General features: G+C 53.5%; 3 protein-coding genes across 3 annotated transcripts in view; all 3 read left to right on the top strand.

Moving 5' to 3' along the window:
- LOC113845401 (butyrophilin subfamily 1 member A1-like) overlaps window positions 1–26,045 on the top strand; it is a 64,147-nt gene that overhangs the window by 23,396 nt on the left and 14,706 nt on the right. The gene's annotated exons all lie outside the window — the stretch shown is intronic.
- LOC139998534 (butyrophilin subfamily 1 member A1-like) lies at window positions 18,527–21,400 on the top strand. Its single transcript, XM_038187883.2, has 13 exons — window positions 18,527–18,547; window positions 18,655–18,675; window positions 18,787–18,807; window positions 19,299–19,319; window positions 19,429–19,446; window positions 19,553–19,573; window positions 19,680–19,700; window positions 19,807–19,827; window positions 20,036–20,056; window positions 20,168–20,188; window positions 20,286–20,306; window positions 20,465–20,497; window positions 20,675–21,400. Exons 4-13 carry the CDS (start codon window positions 19,304–19,306, stop codon window positions 21,235–21,237), a joined length of 756 nt encoding a protein of 251 aa, XP_038043811.1. The 5' UTR covers window positions 18,527–18,547; window positions 18,655–18,675; window positions 18,787–18,807; window positions 19,299–19,303; the 3' UTR covers window positions 21,238–21,400.
- LOC139998920 (butyrophilin subfamily 3 member A2-like) lies at window positions 23,517–25,941 on the top strand. The gene is made up of 5 exons (XM_072024995.1): window positions 23,517–23,528; window positions 23,641–23,763; window positions 24,333–24,516; window positions 25,223–25,504; window positions 25,634–25,941. Exons 3-5 carry the CDS (start codon window positions 24,351–24,353, stop codon window positions 25,795–25,797), a joined length of 612 nt encoding a protein of 203 aa, XP_071881096.1. The 5' UTR covers window positions 23,517–23,528; window positions 23,641–23,763; window positions 24,333–24,350; the 3' UTR covers window positions 25,798–25,941.

Below are 26,045 nucleotides of genomic sequence, written 5' to 3'. Positions count from 1 at the left end.
AAGAGGAGGCTGAGGGGGGACCTCATCATGGTCTACAACTTCCTTGCAAGGGGGAGTGGAGAGGCAGGTGACCTACTCTCTGTAGACAACAGTGATAGGACCCACGGGAATGGCATTAAGCTGAGGCAGGGGAAGTTTACGCTGGGCATCAGGAAGAGGTTCTTCACCAAGAGGGTGGTTGCACACTGGAACAGGCTCCCCAGGGAAGTACTCACTGCACCAAGCCTGTCTGAATTTAAAAAGCGATTGGACTGTGCACTTAGTCCCATGGTCTAAACCTCTGGGCAGACCTGTGCTGTGCCAGGAGTTGGACTTGATGATCCTTATAGGTCCCTTCCAACACGGGATATTCTACAATTCTATGATTCTGTGAAATAAAGTTTTGCACACGAAGATGGAGTCTGGCAGTGGCATTTGCTGCGTGCTTTCTGTCCCGAGGCTTTGCTGCCTGCGAAGGCGTCTTGCAGCAGACCGTCTCCTTGGTGTTGGTCCTGGGAGTCAGAGCCAGGAGGAACCAAAGCTCCAGCTGCCCCACTTCCCCAGCTGGTGCCTGGGACCGCCTTGTCCCACCTGGGTTCATTGCCCTCCCTGCCCTGGGGGCACCCAAAGAGTTTCCAGCCTCCATCACACAGCCTCTGCAGAGGCTGTGCCCACAGGAGGCATCACCAGCTCCTGGAAGTCCTCCAAGCAGAGGCAGCAGGTGGCCTCAGACTTCAGCCCTAGATCAAAGAATCATTGAAGTTGGTGTGGTGGTTTTACTGTGCTCGGCAGCTGAACACCACAACTGCTGTCTCACTCCCCCTCCCTACATGAGGAGGGGAAGAAGTAAAGTAAAGAACAACTCACGGGTTGAGATAAGGATAATTTAACTAAAGGAAAAAAAAAAATATTCAGGAAATGTTATTGTTAACTAAGCAATTTAACTAAAGGGGGAAAAAAAAAAAAGAAAGAAAAAAAGGAAAAAAAAAAAAGGAAAAAAGGAAAGGGGAAAAGGGAGGGGGAAAGGGAAAAACAAACAAACAAAGAAACAAATCCAATAAAGGCTATTTGGAATAGCAGAGGAAAGAAATTACTCTCTACTTCCCACAAATGAGCGATGATTGACCATGGTATGGAATATCCCTTTGGTTGGTTTACGTCAGCGTGCTCTGGTGATGTTTCTTCTCTCACTTTTTTGCCCACCCCCTAGGAGGGTTACAGAGAGCCCCGATGCTGTGCCAGCACTGCTCAGCAGCAGACACAACCCTGGTGTGGTACCACTGCTGTTCTAGCTCCAAGTGCAGAGCACAGCACTGTATGGGCTGCTGCAGGGAAAGTTAACATCACAGCCAGACCCAGTACAGTTGGAAAAGACCTCTAAGGTCATCACTGCTACGCCACTGTCATGACTTAAAAATCCCTTCCAAGTATGCAAGGATAGTGTCATTTTCACTGCAAAAACACACCTTCTGCTGCAAAATCACATCTTTGTTTCTCACATCTGGGCCAACCACCTCTCTGCCACCACTATTACCCACTAAACCATGTCCCTAAGCACCACGCCCAGCCTTTCCTTAAACGCCCCCAGGGACAGTGACTCCACCAACTCCCAGGACAACCCGTTCCAATGCCTAACCATTCTTTCTGAGAAGAAATTTCTGCACTCTTGGCTCACGTCTCCTTGGTCCTGCAGGAGCAGGGCAAGAATGAGGGGCATTGGGTCCAGAGGCTGCCCCATACACCTCACTGCATGCTGAGACCTGCGTCAGCTGGTGGGGGCACTCAGACTTCAGGCACGCCTTTGCTTCATGTTTGCAAACCCCATTTGTGGGCTACAGTTCTCCATTCCTAACTCCATTTATGAATTTGTCTTTGTGCATGAAATCATGAATTATTTAGCATGGATTTCGATGTAAAAGAATTAGCAATACTCCGTGTAATTAAATAAGTCAACTTCTGAACAGGGAAATTCCAAGTGTGGGAATATTTTAAATTATTACAAAAGAAGACGAGGCAATCGGCTCCAGGGCAGATGCGTCCTGCAGCAGAGTGGGGGATCGAGGCATGCAGGGATTTTCCTTCATCGAGGCTATTCAAGGCAGCCAAGGAAGCTGCTAAGACTCAGCAGCCCTTGTGAGGCCAGCTGATGAGGCATGGGAGGATCCAAATGCCCCTCCTCTGTCGTACAAAGGCAGAACCCTGGGGACAGCGAGAGTCCGGGCGTGCGGTGAATGGAGCATGGCGTGTTGGTCAGGGCATGGCATGGCAGTTTGCATGGCAGTGCTTGCAGGCAGGGCGAGCAAGAAGGTCGAGCAGCGTTGGTCATATCTCTGTTCTGGGAAGGACCTTCTGCTGAAGAAATGGTGTCCACTCGCCACGTCTGCCGGTCTGCAGCCGAAACCCAAATGGGTGGTCGGCAACCTCCCTAGGTAGATACCTCCCCACAAACAGACCTCCTGAGGATGGGAAGAGCAGCCCAAATCCTCACTTCCAGGGAGCTCCAGTCTCTGGAGGTCCCCTTAGGGCCTGAAGGCAGAAGTGGGTGTCATGGGTGCAAGTGTGCCCTCAGCTGGGTGAGCTCTTCAAACAGGTGGCTCAGTTGGGACAGGAGCTCACCAGGCAGCATAGCATGTGGGAAACTGAGTAGGAGATTGATAAATGATATTATATGTGGATACGGGCTGAGCAACAGCCCTGCCTTAAGCCCAGGCAAGGGGTAGGGAGACAAGCGTGCAGCCCAAAATAAGTATATTTGAAGACTCACAGGACAAAGGAGGGTGGACCCTCGTCTCTGACTGGAGACAGAGAAGGAGTCTTCCCCCTGCCCCTAAGTTCCTCTGCACAATAGATACAAGGTTCTAAGGCAGGAGAGAGGAGACTCTGAGAGAACTAGCAAAGTCCACAGAAAGATCAACCACAGGGGAGGAGTTTGTGATCTCAAGGAATATGGGCCTGGCAAAGAGCAAAGGCAGGACCCTGAACTTCCAAAGAGCAAATTCAAGCTATTTAAAGACCTAGAGGATGAGATCCCCTGGAACACCATCCTATGGAACAAAGGAGCTGAGGAGAGCTGCAGACTCTAAGGATGTTTTCCTTAGAGCACAAGAACTCTTCATCCCTCTGCATAAAAAGGCATGCAGGGAGGGCAGACAACTGGGATGCCAGAGTAAGGACCACGCAGGATCAGTTTGGAAAGCACGGCATCCCACGGGAGGGACCCCATGAGGAGCAGAAATAGAGTGAATTGAGAAGGAGCGGTGCAGTCGAAGCATCAGGGAAAGACTGCAGTCCCCATAACCCAGACAGTGAGCTCAGTCAGTGGCATTCCCTTGTGTTCTGGTGAGGCTCCTGCTGGGGACAAGCCACTTGTGCTTGCTGAAGGCATTGGGCAGGGCACCCAGCTGTGATGGGATGGTGGTGCCAGGCCTCTAGAGCTCCCGGGACACTTGCTCCCATTGCCCCAGGGACGAAGGTGCTCCCAGAGGGTTATTGTAGGCAGGAACTGGGCAAAGGTTAGGGAAGTTGGGCGTAGCCTTGTGCTTTCCACGGCTCGACTGGTGCCGTGAGGGACCTCTCTGTCGGTGGGACTCCCTTGGAGAAGAACCCCTGGGGGCTGCCTGCTGTGTCCCCCAGCCCGTGATAAAAGCACAGGCTCTGCGCCCTTCCTAAGGTGCTGCTGGCTGTGCCTATTTGTGCCTGGGCCCAGGGGGACTCCTTCCCCATCTGCCTGTGGTGCCTGCAGCCCCTCGGTCCCCTCTCTCTTCTGCTCCAGCTTCTGATGCCGGCTCCTGCTCCCGCTGCAGCACAGATGGGGCTCTCCTGTGTCTACAGACACCCCAGCCTCACCGGCCATGCCAGGGGCCTCCTGACTTCCCTCGTCACTCTGCTCCTCCTCCGGCTGGGCTCAGGTAGGATCCTGTGGGGCTGCTGGGGGCTCTCTCCCCTGGGCCTGACAGACTTGATGATGTGGGGCAGGGGAGCAGCCGTGGGACAGGGGGAACCTGAGCCCACAGCTCGGTCCCCCACTCGGTTTCGCTTTCCCTTTGGTTATTCCATGCAATACGGGCAGTGCCTCGGCTGCCCTTTCTGGCTCTTCTTCACCTGCCTGAATGCTGCAGAGAGGGCTCCCACTCCCAGCACACCTCCTTCTCCTGCATGCCCTCCCTCTCCCTCTCCTGTTGCCCCAGTATCCAACAGGACAAGGCGGACACAGCACGCATGAACTCACACAGCTCGCCCTTTGTCACTCACTGCCCCTGAATTTATGATGGCAAAATCTCACCACCTCTCTGTACCCTTCTTCATGACCCAGCCCAGCTCAGAGTGGTGGGACCAGACCAGCCTCTCACTGCCACTGTGGGGCAGGATGTCGTGCTGCCCTGCCACTTGTCCCGTCAACGGGATGCTCGCAGCTTGGAGGTCAGGTGGATCCGGGACCGTATCTCTGAGACAGTGCACCGCTACCACAATGGAGAGGACCTGTATGGGGAGCAGATGGGGGCATATGCCGGGAGGACAGAGCTGGTCAGAGATGGCCTCTCTGCTGGAAGCCTGGACTTACGAATCATGGGGCTGAGACCTTCTGATGATGGCCAGTATGTCTGCATCGTGAAAGATGGTGATGCTTATGATGAAGCAACGGTGAATCTGGTGGTGTCAGGTTAGTGGCTCGATTGATGCTTCAAGCAGATGGTACAGGTGTTCCTGGGTTTGTGTGTTTCACCCAGATCACTGTCCCATGCTCATGACCATCAAAGAGGCCGTTCAAGGACTTGAGTCTTATGGGGCTTCTCCTCCATAGTCTGTGAATGCATGGAAGAGTGCATGCATGGTGGGACTTGTCTGAGAGCCATGGGGGCCGTGGCTGGATCTGTCCTGTGTCTGCATGGGAGCAGATGGGGTCTTTGCCTTGGAATTCAATCCCTCCACAAGTCAAGCCCCAGCCACATGCTCTTCCCCCAGCCACAGGCGCTGACCCCCACCTCTACCTCGGGGGCTACGAGGCCGGAGGCGTCCGGGTGCTGTGTCGATCGGACGGCTGGTACCCGCTGCCGCAGCTGCTGTGGAAGGATGCTCGTGGGCAGCACCTGCCCTCGGTCTCCCAGACACATTCCCAGGACCAGGAGGGGCTCTTTGAAATCAAAAGCACCGTCATCATGAACGAGAGCCTGGAGTGGCCCTTGTCCTGCGTGGTCAGGAGCAGCCGCCTCCAGCAGGAGTGGAAATTTTCCCTACACATCGCAGGTACAAATGGCACAGCCAGGGTGAGGTATTCCTGGCCCCTGCACTTGTCCTGAGCCAGGAGAAATCTTGGTCTTGCTTTTCTAATCCCAGGCATGTAAATACAGCCCTTTTCCTGGTGCCTTTTCTCAGCTCCCTTCTTCCACAATGCCCAGACCTGGATGGTGCCAATGGCTGTGGGCCTCGTGCTTTTAGTGGTGGTCATTGGCGTCCTTGTTTATCTCCTTCTAAAGCAAGGTAAGCTGGCAGCGCAGGGATGGAGCAAAGAGAGGTGTTCTGCAGGGACCCCCCTGAGTCTGGAGCAGGGCTGAGCCCTGGCCCAGGGAGGTGCGTAGGAGGAGGAAGGGAATGTTCTCCTGGGGATCCCAAAGGCCTTAGGATCATCTTGGGTGGGAGGCCAGGGAGCATGGCTGCAGCGTGGGGCTGGTGGCAAGGCGCAGCCCCCCTGCACATGTTCCCACCCAGCAACCAAGCTGCTCTGCTCACCACCTGTTCCTCCGCCTTTGCTTTTCAGTGGCACTGAGACGAGAGCTGGGTGAGTCCTTGCAGTCCCTGCCCCCTGCCCCTGGGGAAGTGGTGTCTGTGCGGGAGGGCCTGGTCTGGGTGGGCTCTGGGGGCTTGTGTGCTGGTGGCTCGGGGGTGCTGGAGGAGCAGCTGGAGCCTGGGGTGGGAGTGGGGAGTGCTGGGGCTGCCCTGGGCACAGGACACAGCCAGGATGGCTGAAAGGAACAGGGATCAAGGTGGGGATGGGGAGCAAGATGCGGGGCTGCCCCGCTCTGCACTGACAGTTCTGGACAGGGACATCCTCCATCCATCCCCATTCACTTCCCCTTGTGTTTTGGTGGCACGGTGCAGAGAGCTGCACAAGTGTCTGTCCTTAATGCTCCATGTGCACAAGCATTGCTCAAAGCTGGGTCTTGCTCCCTCTTAGTATGGTCCTTCCCGAACTCGGAGGTAGGTGCTCTGTGCACACTCACCTCAGAAGAATAATTAAGGGTGTAGCTATGGGAGTAGCCATGGAATGTGAAGCACTGCCTTCTGGTCACACATTGACTTTTCTTTCCTTTTCCATTAAAAAAGCTGGACGGTTAGGTAAGTCTGCATTCGGAAACCCAATGTTTTCCCATAAGCAGCAATCAGATGAGAAGTTCTCCCTTCTTATCCTGCTTTGCTTTTGCTTTACTTTTCCAGCGGAACGAGAAGCAGAGTTGGGTGAGTGTCCATGTGCTTGGGCCCCAGGGCAAGGCCAAGGCGATATTTAGAGGAGGGTGGGCAGCTGGGACAGTGCACTCCAAGGATTTTCTCTTTCTTTTCCAGATGACTCCCGTGCGAAGGCTGGTAAGTCTCCATCAAACTATGAAGGGATTTGAGGTGTCGCAATGCGATTGGAAGCTGTTTCCTCTCACCATGATTTTCTTCTCATTTCTAGAGCGCCAGTCTGGAAAACTGCGTGAGTCTCTGTCCCTGAACCCAAAGAAAACGGGTTCTCATCATGTAATGAGAATCTGTACTCTCTCACCAAGTGTTTTTGATTTTCTTATGCAGAGGAACAAGCTGAAGAGCTGTGTGAGTGTCCCTCCCCAAAATGAAGGAACTTGGGCCCTATTGGTGAGCAGTGTGGGATGGGAAGTTGTCCCTTTCTATCATGCATTCTTTCTGCTTTTGTTTGACAGTGAGGAAGGATAAAGAACTCAGTGAGTATCCTCCACCACAACAAACAGTATGGGGTCCAGTGATATAATGTAAAGCTCTCCCCTCTCATCAGGCATTTCTTTTCTCTCCCCGACTTTTTTGCTTTTCTTCAGAGGAACAAGCAGCAGAGCTGGGTGAGTGTCCTCAGAAACAAGAAGGTGATGTGCACGGGAGGGTGGGCAGCTGGGACAGAGAAGCCCTGGACGGGCCCCTCACCCTGATGGGGGAGTGGGGAGTGCGAGGCTGCCCTGGGGACAGAATATGGCCTGGATGGCTGAAAGGAACGGGGATCAAGATGGGTACGGGGAGCAAGCTGCAGAGCTGCCCCACTCGGCACTGACACTTCCGGGACAGGGACGTCCTCCACCCATCCCCATTCACTTCCACCTCTCGTTTGGTGGCATCGTACAGAAAGCTGCACAAGATTGTGTGCTGGTTGTTCTGCTTGCACAAACCATGCTCACAGCTGAGCTTCACTCACCATTAGTCTGGGCCCTCCTTTGGGAGCAAAGTTATATTTGGCTACTTCCTAGAAGAATAAATTTGGGGGCGTAGACATGGGAGCAGGCATATGACGAGAAGCTGTCCCCTCTGATCATGCATTGCTTTTACCTTTCTTTTCCAGCCCAAAAAGATAAAAAGCTGGGTGAGTGTCCCTCCCCAAAATGAAGGAATTTGGGCCCTATTGGTGGGCAGTGTGGGATGGGAAATTGTCCCTTTCTATCATGCATTCTTTCTGCTTTTGTCTGACAGTGATGAAGGATAAAGAACTCGGTGAGTATCCTGCACCACAACAAAGAGTATGGGGTCCAGCAATAGAATGAGAAGCTCTCCCCTCTCATCAGGCATTTCTTTTCTCTCCCCCTTTTTTTTATTTTTCTTCAGAGGAAAAAGAAGCAGAGCTGGGTGAGTGCCCTTGGCAACACGAAAGCGATGTGCAGGGGAGGGTGGGCAACTGGGACAGAGCAGCCCAGGGCTGGCCTCTCAGCCTGACGGGGGAGTGGGGAGTGCTGCGGCTGGGGCTGCCCTAGGCACGGGACAAGGCCGGGATGGATGAAGGGAACAGGCATCAAGGTGGGGACAGGGAGTGAGCTGTGGGGCTGCCCGGCTCTGCATTGACGCTTCCGGGACAGGGACGTCCTCCACCTGCTCCCCATTCACTTCCACTTGTCTTTTGGTGGCATCGTACAGAAAGCTGCACAAGTTTCTGTGCTGGTTGTTCTGCTTGCACAAGCCATGCTCACAGATGAACTTCACTCACTATTAGTCTGGTCCCTCCTTTGGGAGCAAAGTTATATTTGGCCACTTCCTAGAAGAATAAATTTGTGGGCATAGCCATGGGAGCAGGCATATGATGAGAAGTTGTCCCCTCTGATCATGCATTGCTTTTACCTTTCTTTTCCAGCACGAAAAGATAAAAGGCTGGGTGAGTGTCCCTCCCCAAAATGAAGGAACTTGGGGTCTTCCCGTGGAAGCAGCCATGGGATAAGAAGTTGTCCCCTCTGATCATGCATTGCCTTTGCTTTCCTTTTGCAGCGGAACAGAAAGCAGAGCTGGGTGAGTGTCCCTCCCACATGGAAAGAACTTCATGTCTTCCAATAGGAGCTATGGCAGGAGAAGCTTTCCCCTCTGATCATGCGTTGCTTTTCTCTTTCTTTTCCAGATGAATACCGTCAAAAGGCTGGTAAGTCTCCATCTGCATCTGAAAGTATTTGGGGTCATCGCAATGGGATGGGAGGCTGTTCCCTCTCACCATGATTTTCTTCTCATTTCTAGAGCGCCAATCTGCAAGACTGAGTGAGTCTCTGGCCCCAAGCCCAAAGAAAATGAGTTCTTGTCATGTAATGAGAATCTGTACTCTCTCACCAAGTATTTTTGCTTTTCTTTTGCAGAGGATCTAACTGCAGAGATGGGTGAGTGCCCATCCCTCCCCCAAATGAAGGCCTTTGGGTTCTACCAGTGGGCATTTTGAGAAGGCAAGATGTCCTTTTCTGTCATGCTTTCCTTTCCCTTTTGTTTGACAGATAAAAAAGATGCAAAGCTCAGTGAGTATCCTGCACCATAACAAAGCAGTTTGGGGTTCAGGCTTGGGGCGAGAAGCTCTCCCCTCTCATCAGACATTGCTTTTGCTTCTTTTTCCAGAGGAACAAGCTGCAGGGCAGGGTGAGTGTTCTTGAGCTTGAGCCCAAGGGCAATGTCAAGGCAATGTGCAGGGGAGGGTGGGCAGCTGGGACAGAGCAGCCCAGGGCTGGCCCCTCACAAAACCCACAACCACTGGGCACCAGCCATGGGCTGTGACCAGCTCTCCCCTCTCCTTCCAGCACGGAGAAATTTTCTGCTGTCTCATAATACAGGTAGGTGTGCACTGGGTTGCCCTCTGCAGTGCTTCTCCTGCCCTTGCTGGGGCATGTTCAGGAGCCAAGAGGTGCCCCATCTCCTGCCCCGTGGGGCAGCTCCTGGCCCCGAGCTGGGGAAAGCCTGCCCAGGGCTGAGCTCTGCCCCTGATGGCCTGGCTCCTTCTGTCCCTGCAGTGAAGGTGACCCTGGATCCACGCACGGCTCATCCCATGCTTGTCCTGTCTCAGGACAAGAGCAGTGTGAGATGGGAAAGTAAATGGCAGCAGGTGCCCAAAGCCCCGGAGAGATTTGACACTAGTTGCTGCGTTCTGGGCCGTGACGAGTTCAGAGAGGGGAGGCACTGCTGGGAGGTGGAGGTAGAGGGGGAGAAGGGAAAGTATTCAAGTTTGGCTGTGGGGGTGGCCAGGGCATCGGTGAAGAGGAAGGGGGAGATCAACATGAGCCCTGAAGAAGGGATCTGGGCTGTGCAGTACAAGGAGGGGCAGCTCATGTCTCTCACATCTCCTCACACCCCCTTGTCCCTGTCCCCTGTCCCTACAAGGATCTGGGTCTGTCTGGACTTTACCCAGGGGCAGGTGTCCTTTATCAATGCTGACAATGGGGTCGAGATCTTCATTTTCACAGATGTCTTCCTCAAAGGGGAGAGCATGCGCCCCTGGTTCTGGCTGGGGACGAATGCCCAGCTGTGCCTGAGGGATAACACCCTGTAGACCGTGTCCTCAGACCTGGGGAGCTCCTGTGATTCTCCAGCCACTCCTGCATCACCTCTCCTTCATCCTGCAGGAGCACTGCAGGAATGAGGGGCAGTGGGGCAAGGGGCTGCCCTGTGTTTCTCCCTGCACGCTGAGACCTGTGGCAGCTGGTGGGGGGTACTGACTTCAGGCAGCCCTTTTACTTCATTTTTGGGAACCCTGTTTCTAGCTCCAGTGATTAAATTTGACTTTGAGTGTGAAAGAATGAAGTATATAGCAGGAATTTAGATGTAAAAGAATTAGTAACACTCCTTGTAAATGAATAAATCAAGTTCTGAACATGTAAAAACCCAGCGTGTGAATATTTTAAATCATTATTGAAGGAAGCTGCATACCCCCAAAAGAACAGGAAACTTGAAGTGGCAGGGCAGAAAAGTCCAGTGGAAGCTGGATTTGAGCCGGAGCATGGCTGCAATGGGGGTCAGCGAAGCTGTTCTCGTGGTTGGATGCTATGGGATCAGGATGCTGCGGGGCTGGGATGCTTTCTGAGTTGGATGCTGTGGGAGGGCTTGGGAGAGGCAGGATGCTGTGGAATCCATTCCATGAAGGACAGGGAAAAGCACAGGAAAGGACTGGGTCTGTGGGAACCTCAAACAAAGTGGAGCTCGGTGAGCTGTGGTGCTTTGGGCTTTGCCCTGCACAGGGCTCCGGTGCTTGGGCACAAGCCCTGCTGGCACCCACGGGTCTCACCCTGCCTCTGAGCCCCAGTGGGCAGCACAGGGGCTGCAGCAGCTCTCCACGCTCCTCTCCCCTCTGCTTGCACTGCTTGCAGACCCCAGGGCAAGGGATGTGGTCACCGTGTGCTGCGGGCCATTGCAGGCCACCTTTGCCTCCTAGGTTGGGGTTGATCCTTGCTCTGTGCCTGGTGCTGAGCCTGAGCAGCCTGAGGGGACTCTTTGTTCCCTCTTTTGGAGCACATCAAGGCACAGCAGGACTGTGTCAAATAAATTTTTGCAGAGGAAGATGGAGTCTGGCAGTGGCATTTCTTGGGTGCTTTCTGTCCTGAGGCCTTGCTGCCTGAGAAGGTGTCTTGCAGCAGACTGTCCCCTTTGTGTTAGTCCTGTTAGTCAAAGCTAGGAGGAATCACAGAATCACAGAATTTCTAGGTTGGAAGAGACCTCTAGATCATCGAGTCCAACCTCTGACCTAACACTAAAAAGTCCTCCACTAAACCATATCACTAAGCTCTACATCTAAACGTCTTTTAAAGACCTCCACTGATGGTGACTCAACCACTTCCCTTGGCAACCCGTTCCAATGCCAAACCACTCTTTCTGAGAACAAATTTCTCCACATTTCCAGCCTAAACTCCCCCGGCACAACTTGAGGCCATTCCCTCTTGTTCTATTGCTAGTTATCTGCCCCCAGCTCCCACAGCTTCCTTTCAGGTAGTTGTAGAGAGCCATAAGGTCTCCTCTGAGCTGTCTCCGGACTAAAAGACCCCAGTTCCCTCAGGCGCCCCTTGTTGGAATTGTGTTCCAGGCCCTTCACCAGTTTTGTAGCACTTCTCTGGACACACTGCAGGGCCTTGATGCTCTTCTTTTAGTGAGGGCTCCAAAATTGAACACAGTTCTCCAGGTTCAGCCTCTCCAGGGCAATGTAGAGGGGGACAATGACCTCTCTGGTCCTACTGGCCATGCTATGTCTGATACAGGCCAGGATGTCGTTGGCCTTCTTGGCCACTTGGGCACACTCCTGGCTCATGTTCAGGTGGGCGTTGAGCAAAACCCCTAGATCCTCAGGTGGGCATTGAGCAAAACCCCTAGATACATTTCATCTTTACCGCTTTCCAGCCAATTTCATAACATCATAGAATAATTGAATATCCCGAGTTGGAAGGGACCCATAAGGATCATCACGTCCAACTCGTGGCACCCCACAGGTCTACCCAAAAGTTTAGACCCTGTGACTAAGTGCACAGTCCAATCGCTTTTTAAATTCAGGCAGGATTGGTGCAGTGACTGATCCCTGAGGAGCCTGTTCCAGTATGCAACCACCCCCTTCATGAAGAACCTCTTCCTGATGTCCAGCCTAAACTTCCACTGCTTAACGCCATTCCCGCTGGTCCTTTCACTGGTGTTTTTAGAGAACAGGTCACCTGCCTCTCCAAGACCTGGACGGCAGTGTGTTTCCCCAAGCCCTCCGTTTGAGTAGCTACATCAGTGACTGCGGCTGGAGAGGCCACAAGAGATGCAGAAACCATGGTTTTCTGCCTGATTGATACCATGGCCAGGCATTTTGCAAGCAGGTTACAAGTACTGATGGGAAAGACTGCTGTAAAAGAGCAGTAAGAGCGCCCCACCTGCTCACCCTGCCTGCACGACCTGCCGCACCATGCCCTTCTGACGTGGTACACACTCTTTGCCCGTCCTGTTCACTGCGCTCCCCAGGGGCTGCTGTCGAACGGCTGGGGAAGGGGCGCTACTGGCTCTGCCTATGCCTCATCAGCCTCCCTTGCGAGGGCAGCTGCATCCAGTTGGCAGCTCCATGCCGTTCCCTCAGGCCCTGTCACTGGCCCCAGAGAGCAGAGACTGGAGCTTGCCCCTCCACTGCCCTCATTAGGAAGTTGAGGGCTGCCATGAGGCCTCCCCTGTGTCTCCTCTGCTCTGGGCTCAAGAAACCAAGCGTCTTCAGCTGCTCCTCACACGCCTTGCCCTGCAGAGCCTTCGCCGTCCTCGTAGCCCTCCCTTGGAGGTTCTTGCACAGTTTCAAGCCCTTCGTCTGCTGCGGTGCTCACAGCTGCACGCAGTGCTTGAGGCGAGGTCGCAGCAGGCCGAGCAAAGCGGGACGATCCCTTCCCTCGGCTGGCCAGCAGTGCCATGCCTGAGGCACCCCAGGGCACACTTGGCCCTTTGGGCTGCCACAGACGAGACCTGGCCCCAAAATGGAGCCCTGCAGAGCCCCACTCGTGACTGGCCACCAGCCTAATATCACCCTGTTTAGCAGAACACTCAGAGCCTCACCTGTCAGACAATTGTTGACCCAGCGTATCGTGCATTTGTCTGGGTCTGTGCTGTACATTAGGTCCGGCTGGGTATGGTCGGAAACAATGTTTTAATCTTGACTGAAATCCAAAAAATCACCTCGGATGGGTCTTCTTGGCCAACTAGGAGGCTGACCTTGTCATAAAAAGAAATTGAGTTTGGTAAATAGGACTTTCTCCTCACCACTTTCTCCTCACCACGTGTGCTGTGACTGCATTGTCCCTCAGGCGTTTTTCACCCACTCCCAGAGCAATCTCCCTAACTTTACCATCAACTGCTGTGAGAATGACAGCCCTGTAATTCCCAGGGCCTCCTTTGCTGCCCTTCTTGGTAACTGGGGCAACGTTTGGCAGCTTCCAGTCACTGGGACCTCTCCAGATTCCCAAGGATATTTCAAAAACAATTTATTTCATAATGACATCAGCCAGTTCTCTTAGTACTTTGGAATGAATCCCATCAGGCCCTATGGTATCCACCTCTAGGAGCAAATCCCACACTAATTCAGCATTTGCTGAGAGTTTATCATTCCTGCTCTCACGGTCCTCCAGCTCAGCACCTGGGGTCCTAGAGCCCATCGTCAGTGTTGAAGACAAAGGCAAAGAAAGCATTAAACATCTCTGTATTGTCAATGTTCCTGTTTGTGAGGAGACCATCCCCATCAAGTAATGGACCAATGGCTTCTCCGGTCCTATTTTCGCTGTTATTTTTTTAAGTCCTTTTTGTTGTCCCCCACAGTTTTGTCCAGCTTCAACTCTAATTGAGCTTTGGCCATTTGAATCTTTTCCCCTAATGACAAGGGCAGCGGATCCGGAGGCATGCCTTAGTTCCTTCAAGAACAGGTCATCCATGTCATCATCCTGGCTGCATGCAGAAGCTGTCCCTCTGGTCCTTGGAAGCCATTTCCCTGCCCAAGCCCTGCTGCAACAGGGCTTCTCTTGCCAGAGGGCAAATGGTCTGCCCATTTCTTCCTCCTCTGCAATGGGCAGAGCTGGGAGTGGGGCTGGTTGTTTGCCTGCACCACACTGGGCAAAGGGTGGTAGCACGGCACTTAGCACTGAGGTGCAGAAAACAAACTTCTCAACTCCTAAAGAGTTATAAAGCAGGTATGTTTATTACAGTGCTGAGTGCAAGGGGGATCGCTCCTCCTAGCATGCACACCAATGGTTACTGCCAGAGTGTTTATATTGATGGGATATATGCATATTCATTTCATTTCCTGCAAGTCTCTTACATATTCATCAGGTCTCCGTAAATCATTAACATAGGTTTCCACCCCTATCTGCATGCACACTAGAGTCCTCAGGCGGTTGTCCAGTGTACTCTGCTGGTCTTTTGATGTAGGACAGAAGTCTTCCTCACTGCTAAACTTCTGATCTTTCCTTTCTTTTACAGACGTCAGCAGTCAAGCCAGTTCTTGCTGGCTTCATTATCTATGCATGCAGTCTTTGACTCCCTTATCCTTGGGGTCACCCTCTCCTTGTGGTTAACACACAACTGTGTTAGCTGAGAACTACAGAATCAACATCCTTTGCCTTGTTCCCTGTCTCAATCTTTTAGGGTCATCCTGTCCTCGTACTCCCTAGCTCAGTCCTGTCCTTGAGGTTTATATACAACATAATCCCTGGGTTAGCTAAACCCTGCAAAATAGACATGCTTTCCCTTGTTCCCTGTCTCAGCACCCAGCTGCAGCATTTCCCCGCAGCCTTTGATCCCGTTCCACCCTGGTGCCTCTTGCTCCCGCCCCCTAAGGGTCACAGCTTATTCCAGAGGGTTATTGCTTCCAGGAACTGGGCAAAGGTTGCGGAAAGTTCAGTGCAGACTTGTGTTTCCTGCAGCTCTACTGGGTGCAGTGAGGGACATCAATCTATCGGTGGGCATCCCTTGGAGAAGAACCCCTGTGGCCCTCCTGCTATGTCCCCCAGCCCGTGATAAGCGCAGGCTCTGCACCCTGGTGAAGACACTGCTGTCTGTGGCTTCTCATGCCTGGGACCAAGGGGACTCCTTCCCCATCCGCCTGCGGTGCCTGAAGCCCCTCGGTCCCCTCTTTCTTCTGTTCTGACCTCTGCCCACAGCTCCTGCTCCTGCTGCAGCACAGATGAGGCTCCCCTGGGGCTGTAGCCACCCCAGCCTCACCGGCCATGCCAGGGGACTCCTGACTTCCCTCCTCACTCTGCTCCTCCTCCGGCTGGGCTCAGGTAGGATCCTGTGGGGCTGCTGGGGGCTCTCCCCCCTGGGACTGGCAGACTTGCTGCTGTGGGGTAGGGGAGCAGACATGGGACAGGGGTACCCGAGCCAACAGCTCATCCCCCACTGGGTTTCGCTTTCATTTTGTTTCTTTCACGCAATATGGGCGCTGCCTTGGCTGCCCTTTTTGGCTCTTCTTAACCTGCCCGAATGCTGCAGAGAGGGCTCCCACTCCCAGCACACCTCCTTCTCCTGCACGTCCTCCCACTCCCTCTCCTGTTTCCCTGGTGGTTTCCAATGGGACAAGGGGGACGCAGCACGCACCAACTCACAAACAGCTCACCCTTTGACATTCACTGACCCTAAATTTACAATGGCAAAATCTCACCACCTCTCTGTACCCTTCTCCATTGCAAAGCCCAGCTCAGAGTGGTGGGACCAGGCCAAACTGTCACTGCCACCGTGGGGCAGGATGTCGTGCTGCCCTGCCACTTGTCCCCTTAACGCGATGCTCGCAGCTTGGATGTCAGGTGGATCCGGGATGATTTGTCTGAGACAGTGCACCACTACCGCAATTGAGAGGACCTGTACAGGGAGCAGATGGAGGCATATGTTGGGAGGACAGAGTTGGTCAGAGATTGCCTCTCTGCTGGAAGCCTGGACTTGCGAATCACAGGGCTGAGACCCTCTGATGATGGCCTCTACATCTGCACAGTGGGAGACGGTGACATTTATGATGAAGCAACAGTGCATCTAGAGGTATCAGGTTAGTGGCTGGGGTGAGGCTTTCAGGGAATGGTGCAGGTGTCCCTGAGTTTGTGAGTCCCACCCAGGACCCTGTCCCATCCTCATGGCCATCTAAAAGGCCTCTCAAAGTTAAGTCTGATGGGGCTTCTCCTCCTCTCTCTGTAAGCACTTGTCAAGCAAGGAGCACACTTGTGCCCCTTGCAGGCTTTTTATTCAGAAAGAACGAAATGATTTCATTCAGTCTCAGTGGCCTCTTTGAACTCCATCCCCATGATGTTCTGAAGGCACTGGGCACAGGCTGCTGAGCAGCTCCTTCAGCTGTGCCAACCATGGGAACAAACACTGTGCCTGGGTAGAAACCTCTGAGCATCTGGACGTCAACTTGCTTTTGTTTTTTTGTGTTGGGGGAGACCTGAGATTATGTCTGGAACTCTCAGGGATACTTGAACCAGCACAGCTTGGTGCAGAGACACTGCCTGGAGGTGCTGAAGCTCGGCACCTGGATTTTCTGGGCGATTTAGGGCCATTGGCATTCTGCAGCCCTGCTCTCTTGTTCTGGCACCAGCCATGGTGGTTTGGGATTTACCTGGATGTGTGGAGCACCCAGTCCCTGAGCCCCTGAGGCAGTGGCTGGGCAGGGCTGTGTTGGCATGGGAGTAGATGGGGCCTTTGAGTTAAAATGAATCCCTCCCCAAGTCAAGCCCCAGCCACGCGCTCTTCCCCCAGCATCAGGCGCTGACTCCCACCTCTCCCTGGGGGGCTACGAGGCTGGAGGCGTCCGGGTGCTGTGTCGATCGGCCGGCTGGTACCCGAAGCCGCAGCTGCTGTGGAGGGATGCTCGCGGGCAGCACCTGCTCTCAGTCTCCCAGACTCATTCCCAGGACCAGGAGGGGCTCTTTGAAATCGAAGGCGCCGTCATTGTGACCGGGAGCATGGAGGGGCCCTTGTCCTGCGTAGTCAGGAGCAGCCGCCTCCAGCAGGAGTGGAAATATTCCCTGCACATTGCAGGTATAAATGGCACAGCCAGGGTGAGGTGTTCCTGGCCCCCACACTTTACCTGAGCCAGGAGAAGTCTGGGTCTTGCTTTTCCACCTGCGGGCATGGAAATGCAGCCCTTTTCCTGGTGCCTTTTCTCAGCTCCCTTCTTCCACAACGCCCAACCCTTGATAGTGGCTCTGTCTCTGGTCCTCGTGTTTTTTGTGGTGTTCATTGGCCTCGGTGTTTATCTCTTTCGAAAGCAAGGTAAGCTGGCAGCGCAGGGATGGAGCGGAGGGAGGTGTTCTGCAGGGACCCCCCTGGGTGTGGAGTGGGGCTGAGCCCTGGCCCAGGGAGGTGCGTAGGAGGAGGAAGGGAATGTTCTCCTGGGGATGCCAAAGGCCTTAGGATGGTCTTGGGCCTCTGCCTTGGGCAACGAAGGCAGGGGAGAAGGCAAGGGGCCTTGGGTGGGAGGCCAGGGAGCATGGCTGCAGCGTGGGGCTGGTGGCAAGGCGCAGCCCCACTGCACATGTTCCCACCCAGCAACCAAGCTGCTCTGCTCACCACCTGTTCCTCTGCCTTTGCTTTTCAGCGGCACAGAGGCGAGAGCTGGGTGAGTCCTTGCAGTCCCTGGGGAAGTGGTGTCTGTGCGGGAGGGCCTGGACTGGGTGGCTCTGGGGACTTGTGTGCTGGTGGCTCGGGGGTGCTGGAGGAGCAGCTGGAGCCTGGGGTGGGAGTGGGGAGTGCTGGGGCTGGGGCTGCCCTGGGCATTGGACACAGCCAGGATGTCTGAAAGGAACGGGGATCAAGGTGGGGACGGGGAGGGAGCTGCGGGGCTGCCCCGCTCTGCACTGACGCTTCTGGGACAGGGATATCCTCCACCCATCCCCATTCACTTCCACTTGTGTTTTGGTGGCACAGTGCAGAGAGCTGCACAAGTGTCTGTCCTTACTGCTCCATGTGCACAAGCCTTGCTTAAAAGTGGTCCTTGCTCCCTGTTAGTCCAGTCCCTCCCAAACTCAGAGGAATGTGCTCTGTGCACACTCACCTCAGAATAATAATTAAGGGTGTAGCTATGGGAGTAGCCATGGAATGTGAAGCACTGCCTTCTGGTCACACATTGACTTTTCTTTCCTTTTCCATTTAAAAAGCTGGACAGTTAGGTAAGTCTGAATTCGTATACCCAATGTTTTCCCATAAGCATCAATCAGATGAGAAGTTCTCCCCTCTTATCCTTCTTTGCTTTTGCTTTCCTTTTCCAGCGGAACAAGAAGCAGAGTTGGGTGAGTGTCCATGTGCCTGGGCCCCAGGGCAAGGCTAGGTGCTATTTAGGGGAGGGTGGGCAGCTGGGACAGAGCTCTCCAGGGATTTTCTCCTTCTTTTCCAGATGAATACCGTGCGAAGGATGGTAAGTCTCCATCAAAATCTGAAGGGATTTGAGGTGTCGCAATGCGATTGGAAGCTGTTCCCTCTCACCATGATTTTCTTCTCATTTCTAGAGCGCCAATCTGCAAGACTGCGTGAGTCTCTGTCCCTGAACCCAAAGAAAATGGGTTCTCAACATGTAATGAGAATCTGTACTCTCTCACCAAGTGTTTTTGCTTTTCTTATGCAGAGGAACTAGCTGAAGAGCTGGGTGAGTGTCCTTCCCCAAAATGAAGGAATTTGGGCCCTATTGCTGGGCAGTGTGGGATGGGAAGTTGTCCTTTTCCATCATGCATTCTTTTTGCTTTTGTTTGACAGTGAGAAAGAATAAAGAACTCAGTGAGTATCCTGCACCACAACAAAGAGTATGGAGTCCAGCAATAGAATGAGAAGCTCTCCCCTCTCATCAGGCATTTCTTTTCTCTCCCCCTCTTTTTTATTTTTCTTCAGAGGAAAAAGAAGCAGAGCTGTGTGAGTGCCCTTGGCAATACGAAAGCGATGTGCATGGGAGGGTGGGTAACTGGGACAGAGCAGCCCAGGGCTGGCCTCTTAGCCTGACGGGGGAGTGGGGAGTGCGAGGCTGCCCTGGGGACAGAACATGGCCTGGATGACTGAAAGGAACGGGGATCAAGGTGGGGACGGGGAGCAAGCTGCGGAGCTGCCCCGCTCGGCACTGGCGCTTCTGGGACAGGGACGTCCTCCACCCGTCCCCATTCACTTCCACTTCTCTTTTGGTGGCATCGTACAGAAAGCTGCAAAAGATTGTGTGCTGGTTGTTCTGCTTGCACAAGCCATGCTCACAGATGAACTTCACTCGCTATTAGTCTGGTCCCTCCTTTGGGAGCAAAGTTACATTTGGCCACTTCCTAGAAGAATAAATAAGGGGGTGTAGCCATGGGAGAGGGCATATGACAAGAAGCTGTCCCCTCTGATCATGCATTGCCTTTGCTTTCCTTTTGCAGCGGAAATGAAAGTAAAGCTGGGTGAGTGTCCCTCCCCAACGGAATGAACTTCATGTCTTCCAATGGGAGCTATGGGAGGAGAAGCTTTCCCCTCTGATCATGCATTGTTTTTGATTTCCTTTTCCTGCAGGACTGAAAGCAAAGCTGGGTGAGTGTCCCTCCCCAATGGAAAGAACTTCATGTCTTCCAATGGGAGCTATGGCAGGAGAAGCTTTCCCCTCTGATCATGCATTGTTTTTGCTTTCCTTTTCCAGCGGAACTGAAAGCAAAGCTGGGTGAGTTTCCCTCCCCAATGGAAAGAACTTCATGTCTTCCAATGGGAGCTATGGGAGGAGAAGCTTTCCCCTCTGATCATGCATTGGTTTTGCTTTCCTTTTCCAGTGGAACTGAAAGCAGTGCGGGGTGAGTGTCCCTCCCCAATGGAAAGAACTTCATGTCTTCCAACGGGAGCTATGGCAGGAGAAACTTTCCCCTCTGATCATGCATTACTTTTCTCTTTCTTTTGCAGAGGAAAAGAATCTAAGGCTGGGTAAGTCTCCATCTGCATCTGAATGTATCTGGGGTCATCGCAATGGGATGGGAAGCTGTTCCCTCTCACCATGATTTTCTTCTCATTTTTAGCACACCAATCTGCAAGACTGCATGAGTGTCTGACCCCAAACCCAAAGAAAATGATTTCTTGTCATGTAATAAGAATCTATACTCTCTTACTAAGTGTTTTTGCTTTTCTTTTGCAGAGGAACTAGCCAAAGAGCTGGGTGAGTGCCCATCCCTCCCCCAAATGAAGGAATTTGGTTTCTACCAGTGGGCATTTTGAGAAGGCAAGATGTCCCTTTCCATCATGCTTTCCTTTTGCTTTTGTTTGGCAGAGAAGAAAGATGCAAAGCTCAGTGAGTATCCTGCACCATAACAAAGCAGTTTGGGGTTCAGGCATGGGGTGAGAAGCTCTCCCCTCTCATCAGATATTGCTTTTGCTTTCTTTTGCAGAGGAACAAGCTGCTGAGAAGGGTGAGTATTCTTGAGCTTCAGCCTAAGGACAACATCAAAGCAATGTGCAGGGGAGGGTGGGCAGCTGGGACAGAGCAGCCCAGGGCTGGCCCCTCACCCTGCCCACACCCACTGGGCACCAGTCATGGGCTGTGACCAGATCTCCCCTCTCCTTCCAGCATGGAGACATTTTCTTCTGTCTCATAATAGAGGTAGGTGTGCACTGGGTTGCCCTCTGCAGTGCTTCTCCTGCCCTTGCTGGGCCATGTTCAGGAGCCAAGAGGTGCCCCATCTCCTGCCCCGTGGGGCAGCTCCTGGCCCCGAGCTGGGGAAAGCCTGCCCAGGGCTGAGCTCTGCCCCTGATGGCCTGGCTCCTTCTTTCCCTGCAGTGAAGGTGACCCTGGATCCACGCACGGCTCATTCCCTGCTTGTCCTGTCTCAGGACAAGACCAGTGTGAGATGGGAAAGTAAATGGCAGCAGGTGCCCAAAGCCCCGGAGAGATTTGACACTAGTTGCTGCGTTCTGGGCCGTGAGGAGTTCAGAGAGGGGAGGCACTGCTGGGAGGTGGAGGTAGAGGGGGAGAAGGGAAAGTATTCAAGTTTGGCTGTGGGGGTGGCCAGGGAATCGGTGAAGAGGAAGGGGGAGATCAACATGAGCCCTGAAGGAGGGATCTGGGCTGTGCAGTACAAGGAGGGGCAGCTCACGTCTCTCACATCTCCTCCCACTCCCTTGTCCCTGTCCCCTGTCCCCACGAGGATCTTGGTCTGTCTTGACTGTACCCAGGGGCAGGTGTCTTTTATAAACCCTGAAAACCGGGTCAAGATCTTCACTTTCACAGATGTCTTCCTGAAAGGGGAGGGCATGCGCCCCTGGTTCTTTCTGGGGACGAATGCCCAACTGTACCTGAGGGACAACACACTGAGACCTGCGGCAGATGGTGGGGGGTACTGACTTCAGGCAGCCCTTTTACTTCGTTTTTGGGAAATCTGCTTCTAACTCCAGTGATGAATTTGGCTTTGAGTGTGAAAGCATGAAGTATATAGCAGGGATTTAGATGTAAAAGAAGTAGTAATACTCCTTGTAAATGAATAAATCAACTTCTGAACATGGAAAATCCCAGAGTGTGAATATTTTAAATCATTATTGAAGGAAGCTGCATACCCCCAAAAGAACAGGAAACTTGAAGTGGCAGGGCAGAAAAGTCCAGTGGAAGCTGGATTTGAGCCGGAGCATGGCTACTCGGGGGGGCAGCGAAGATGTTCTCGTGGTTGGATGCTCTGGGACCAGGATGCTGCAGGGCTGGGATGCTTTCTGAGTTGGATGCTGTGGGAGGCTTTGGGGAAGGCAGGATATTGTAGAATCCATCCCACAAAGCATGGGGAAAAGCACAGGAAAGGACTGGGTCTGTGGAACCTCGAACAAAGTGGAGCTCGGGGAGCTGTAGTGCTTTGGGCTTTGCCCTGCACAGGGCTTCTGTAGGGACTCTTGCAGCCTGAGGGAACTCTTTGTTCCCTCCTCTGGAGAACATCTATGCAAGATGTAGCAGCAAGACTGTGGCAAATAAAGTATTGCACAGGAAGATGGAGTCTGGCAGTGGCATTTGCTGGGTGCTTTCTGTCCTGAGGCTTTGCAGCCTGGGAAGGCATCTTGCAGCAGACCATCTCCTTGGTGTTTGCCCTGTTAGTCAAAGCTAGGAGGAACCTAAGCTCCAGCTGCCACACTTCCCCATCTGGTGCCTGGTGCCCACTTGTCTCAGCTGGGTCATTGCCCTGCCCTTGGGGGCACCCAAAGAACTTCCAGCCTCCCATCACACAGGCTCTTGGAATCTCCACATTCAGAGGCAGCAGGTGGTCTGAGCTTTCAGCTGATCAGAGAAGTTCAGCTGATTATATTCAAGTTGGAAAAGACCTCCAAGGTCATCTGGTCCAACAATCCCTCTACCACCAATGTCACCCACTAGGCCATCGTGTAGATGTAGCTATTCAAACGGAGGGCTTGGAGAAACACACCGCTGTCCAGATCTTGGAGAGGCAGGTGACCTGTTCTCTGTGAACACCAGTGATAGGACCCGCGGGAACGGCGTTAAGCAGTGGAAGTTTAGGCTGGACGTCAGGAAGAGGTTCTTCACGAAGGGGGTGGTTGCACACTGCAACAGGCTCCCCAGGGAAACAGTCACTGCACCAATCCTGCCTGAATTTAAGAAGTGATTGGACTGTGCACTTAGCCACATGGTATAAACTTTTGGGCATACCTGTGTGGTGCAAGCAGTTGGACTTGATGATCCTTATGGGTCCCTTCCAACTCAGGATACTCTATGATTCTATGACCTCTCCAGATTCCGAAGGATATTTCAAAAATAATTTAGATTTCCTGATGACATCTGCCAGTTCTCTGATTCCTCTAGGATTAATCCTATACGGCCCTACAGTCTTGTATGCATCCACATGTAGAAGCAAATCCCACAAAAATCTAGGGTTGGCTGGGAGTTTATCATTCCCACAGTCACGACACTCCAACACGTGGCACCTCAGGTCCCAGTGTCAATGATGAAGACAAAGGCAAAGAAAGCGTTAAACATCTCTGTGTTGTCAATGTCCTTGTTTGTTAGGACACCATCCCCATCAGTTAACAGACCAATGTTTTTTCTGGTCCTACTTTTGGAGTTAAAATATTTTTCTAAGTCCATTTCAATACCCATCACAGTACTGTTCAGGTTCAACGTGAAGTCAGCTTTGGCCATACAAATATTTTGCTTATAAAGACAAACCTTTTCTCTGTAGCCCTCCCATATTGCCTGACCTCCCTTCAGGAGGATGTAAAGATTCATTACCCACCTAAGCTCTAGAAAAAGATCCCAGCCAATGTGAGCTGACCTTCTACCATGACTGCTTGATTGGAGCCAGGAGCAGGGCTTGCTCTTTGCCCGCACAACGTTAAGTGAACTGTGGCAGCACTGGACTTGGCACCCAGTTGCTCCCCATACCCTGCAGCCTCCAATCCCTCTCTGCTCTGGAGCCATTTGCTCCCATCAAGAAAGGGGGAAAATTGCTCCCAGAGGGTTATTGCTGCCAGGAGTTGGGCAAAGGTTAGGGAACTTGGGCGTAGCCTTGTGCTTTCCACAGCTCGAATAGGTGCGGTGAGGGACCTCTCTGTTGGTGGGGCTCCTCAGGAGAAGAACCCCTGGGGGCTGCCTGCTGTGTCCCCCAGCCCGTGATAAGCGCAGGCTCTGCGCCCTGCCCAAGGTGCTGCTGGCTGTGGCTCTTTGTGTCCGGGCCTAGGGGGACTCCTTCCCCATCTGCCTGCAGTGCCTGAAGCCCCTCAGTCCCCTCTCTCTTCTCTTGTTTTTGCCCCCAGTTCCTGCTCCCACTTCAGCACAGATGGTTCTCCCCTGGGGCTGCGGCCACCCCAGCCTCACCAGCCATGCCAGGGGCCTCCTGACTTCCCTCGTCACTCTACTCCTCCTCCGGCTGGGCTCAGGTAGGATCCTGCGGGGCTGCTGGGGGCTCTCTCCCCTGGGACTGACAGACTTGATGATATGGGGCAGGGGAGCTGCTGTGGGACAGGGGGAACCTGAGCCCACAGCTCAGTCCCCATTGGGTTTCGCTTTCCCTTTGGTTCTTTCATGCAATACGGGCACTGCCTCAGCTGCATGTTCTGGCTCTTCATAATCTACCTGAATGCTGCAGAGAGGGCTCCCACTCCCAGCACACCTCCTTCTCCTGCACATCCTCCCTCTCCCTCTCCTGTTGCCCTGGTATCCAACAGGACAAGGTGGACACAGCACGCACCAAGTCACACACAGCTCACACTTTGTCACTCACTGACCCTAAATTTATGATGGCAAAATATCACCTACTCCCTGTGCCCTTCTCCATTGCCCAGCCCAGTTCAGAGTGGAGGGACCAGGCAAGACTCTCACTGCCACCGTGGGGCAGGATGTCGTGCTGCCCTGCCACTTGTCCCCTCAACGCGATGCTCGCAGCTTGGAGGTCAGGTGGATCCGGGATGATTTGTCTGAGACAGTGCACCACTACCACAATGGACAGGACCTGTACGGGGAGCAGATGGAAGCATATGTCGGGAGGACAGAGTTGGTCAGAGATGGCCTCTCTGCTGGAAGCCTGGACTTGCGAATCACAAGGCTGAGACCCTCAGATGATGGCGTGTACATTTGCACTGTGGGAGATGGTGACGCTTATGATGAAGCAACGGTGCATCTGGAGGTGTCAGGTTAGTGGCTGGGGTGAGGCTTTCAGGGCATGGTGCAGGTGTCCCTGAGTTTCTGAGTCCCACCCCGGACCCTGTCCCATCCTCATGGCCATCTAAAAGACCTCTCAAAAAATTAAGTCTGATGGGGCTTCTCCTCCTCTCTCCGTGAGCACTTGTCCAGCAAGGAGCACACTTGTGCCCCTTGCAGGCTTTTTATTCAGAAAGAACGAAATGATTTCATTCAGTCTCAGTGGCCTCTTTGAACTCTATCCCCACGAAGCTTTGAGGACACTGGGCACAGGCTGCTGAGCAGCTTCTTCAGCTGTGCCAACCATGGGAACAAACACTGTGCCTGGGTAGAAACCTCTGAGCATCTGGATGTCAACGATTTTGCTTTTTCTGCTGGGGGAGACCTGAGATGATGTCTGGAACTCTCAGGTATACTTGAACCAGCACAGCTTGGTGCAGAGAAGCTGCCTGGAGGTGCTGAACCTTGGCACCTGGGTTTTCTGGGCGATTTGGGGGCATTGGCATTCTGCAGCCCTGCTCTCTTTTTCTGGCACCAGCTGTGGTGGTTTGGGGTTTACTTGGGTACGTGGAGCGCCCAGTCCCTGAGCCCCTGAGGCAGTGGCTGGACAGGGCTGTGTTGGCATGGGAGTAGACGGGGCCTTTGAATTGAAATGAATCCCTCCCCAAGTCAAGCCCCAGACACATGCTCTTTCCCCAGCCACAGGCGCTGACCCCCACCTCTCCCTGGGGGGCTACGAGGCCGGAGGTGTCCGGGTGCTGTGTCGATCGGCCGGCTGGTACCCGCTGCCGCAGCTGCTGTGGAGGGATGCTCGCGGGCAGCACCTGCCCTCGGTCTCCCAGACACATTCCCAGGACCAGGAGGGGCTCTTTGAAATCAAAGGCGCCATCATTGTGACCGGGAGCGTGGAGGGGCCCTTGTCCTGCGTGGTCAGGAACAGCCGCCTCCAGCAGGAACGGGAATCATCCCTGCACATCGCAGGTACAAATGGCACAGTCAGGATGAGGTGTTCCTGGCCCCTGCACTTGTCCCAGCCCAGGACAAGTCTGGGACTTGCTCTTCCACCTGCGGGCATAGAAATGCAGCCCTTGTCCTGGTGCCTTTTCTCAGCTCCCTTCTTCCACAATGCCGAGACCTGTATGGTCCTCATGATTTTGGCTGTATCCATTGGCCTTGGTGTTTATCTCTTTCGAAAGCAAGGTAAGCTGGCAGCGCAGGGATGGAGCGCAGGGAGGTGTTCTGCAGGGACCCCCCTGGGTCTGAAGCGGGGCTGAGCCCTGGCCCAGGGAGGTGTGTAGGAGGAGGAAGGGAATGTTCTCCTGGGGATGCCAAAGGCCTTAGGATCGTCTTGGGTGGGAGGCCAGGGAGCATGGCTGCAGCGTGGGGCTGGTGGCGAGGCGCAGCCCCCCTGCAGATGTTCCCACCCAGCAACCAAGCTGCTCTGCTCACCACCTCTTCCTCCGCCTTTGCTTTTCAGAGGCACAGAGGCGAGAGCTGGGTGAGTCCTTGCAGTCCCTGCCCC

The sequence above is a fragment of the Anas platyrhynchos genome, chromosome 17 (genome assembly GCF_047663525.1).
Source record: "Anas platyrhynchos isolate ZD024472 breed Pekin duck chromosome 17, IASCAAS_PekinDuck_T2T, whole genome shotgun sequence".
Taxonomy (NCBI): Eukaryota; Metazoa; Chordata; class Aves; order Anseriformes; family Anatidae; genus Anas; species Anas platyrhynchos.
Note: the sequence above shows the minus strand (reverse complement) of the source record. Positions and strands in the feature narration are given on the sequence as shown.

What these genes read in the sequence shown, in the direction of transcription:
- LOC139998534 (XM_038187883.2), top strand. An exon ending in GGAACTGAAAGCAAAGCTGG is followed by an intron (nt 19,574 to 19,679) that starts GTGAGTTTCCCT and finishes TTCCTTTTCCAG; the next exon opens with TGGAACTGAAAGCAGTGCGG. An exon ending in GGAACTAGCCAAAGAGCTGG is followed by an intron (nt 20,057 to 20,167) that starts GTGAGTGCCCAT and finishes TTTGTTTGGCAG; the next exon opens with AGAAGAAAGATGCAAAGCTC.
- LOC139998920 (XM_072024995.1), top strand. Translation starts at nt 24,351, where the DNA reads ATGGAAGCATATGTCGGGAGGACAGAGTTGGTCAGAGATGGCCTCTCT. An exon ending in GGTGCATCTGGAGGTGTCAG is followed by an intron (nt 24,517 to 25,222) that starts GTTAGTGGCTGG and finishes CTCTTTCCCCAG; the next exon opens with CCACAGGCGCTGACCCCCAC. An exon ending in ATCATCCCTGCACATCGCAG is followed by an intron (nt 25,505 to 25,633) that starts GTACAAATGGCA and finishes GCCTTTTCTCAG; the next exon opens with CTCCCTTCTTCCACAATGCC.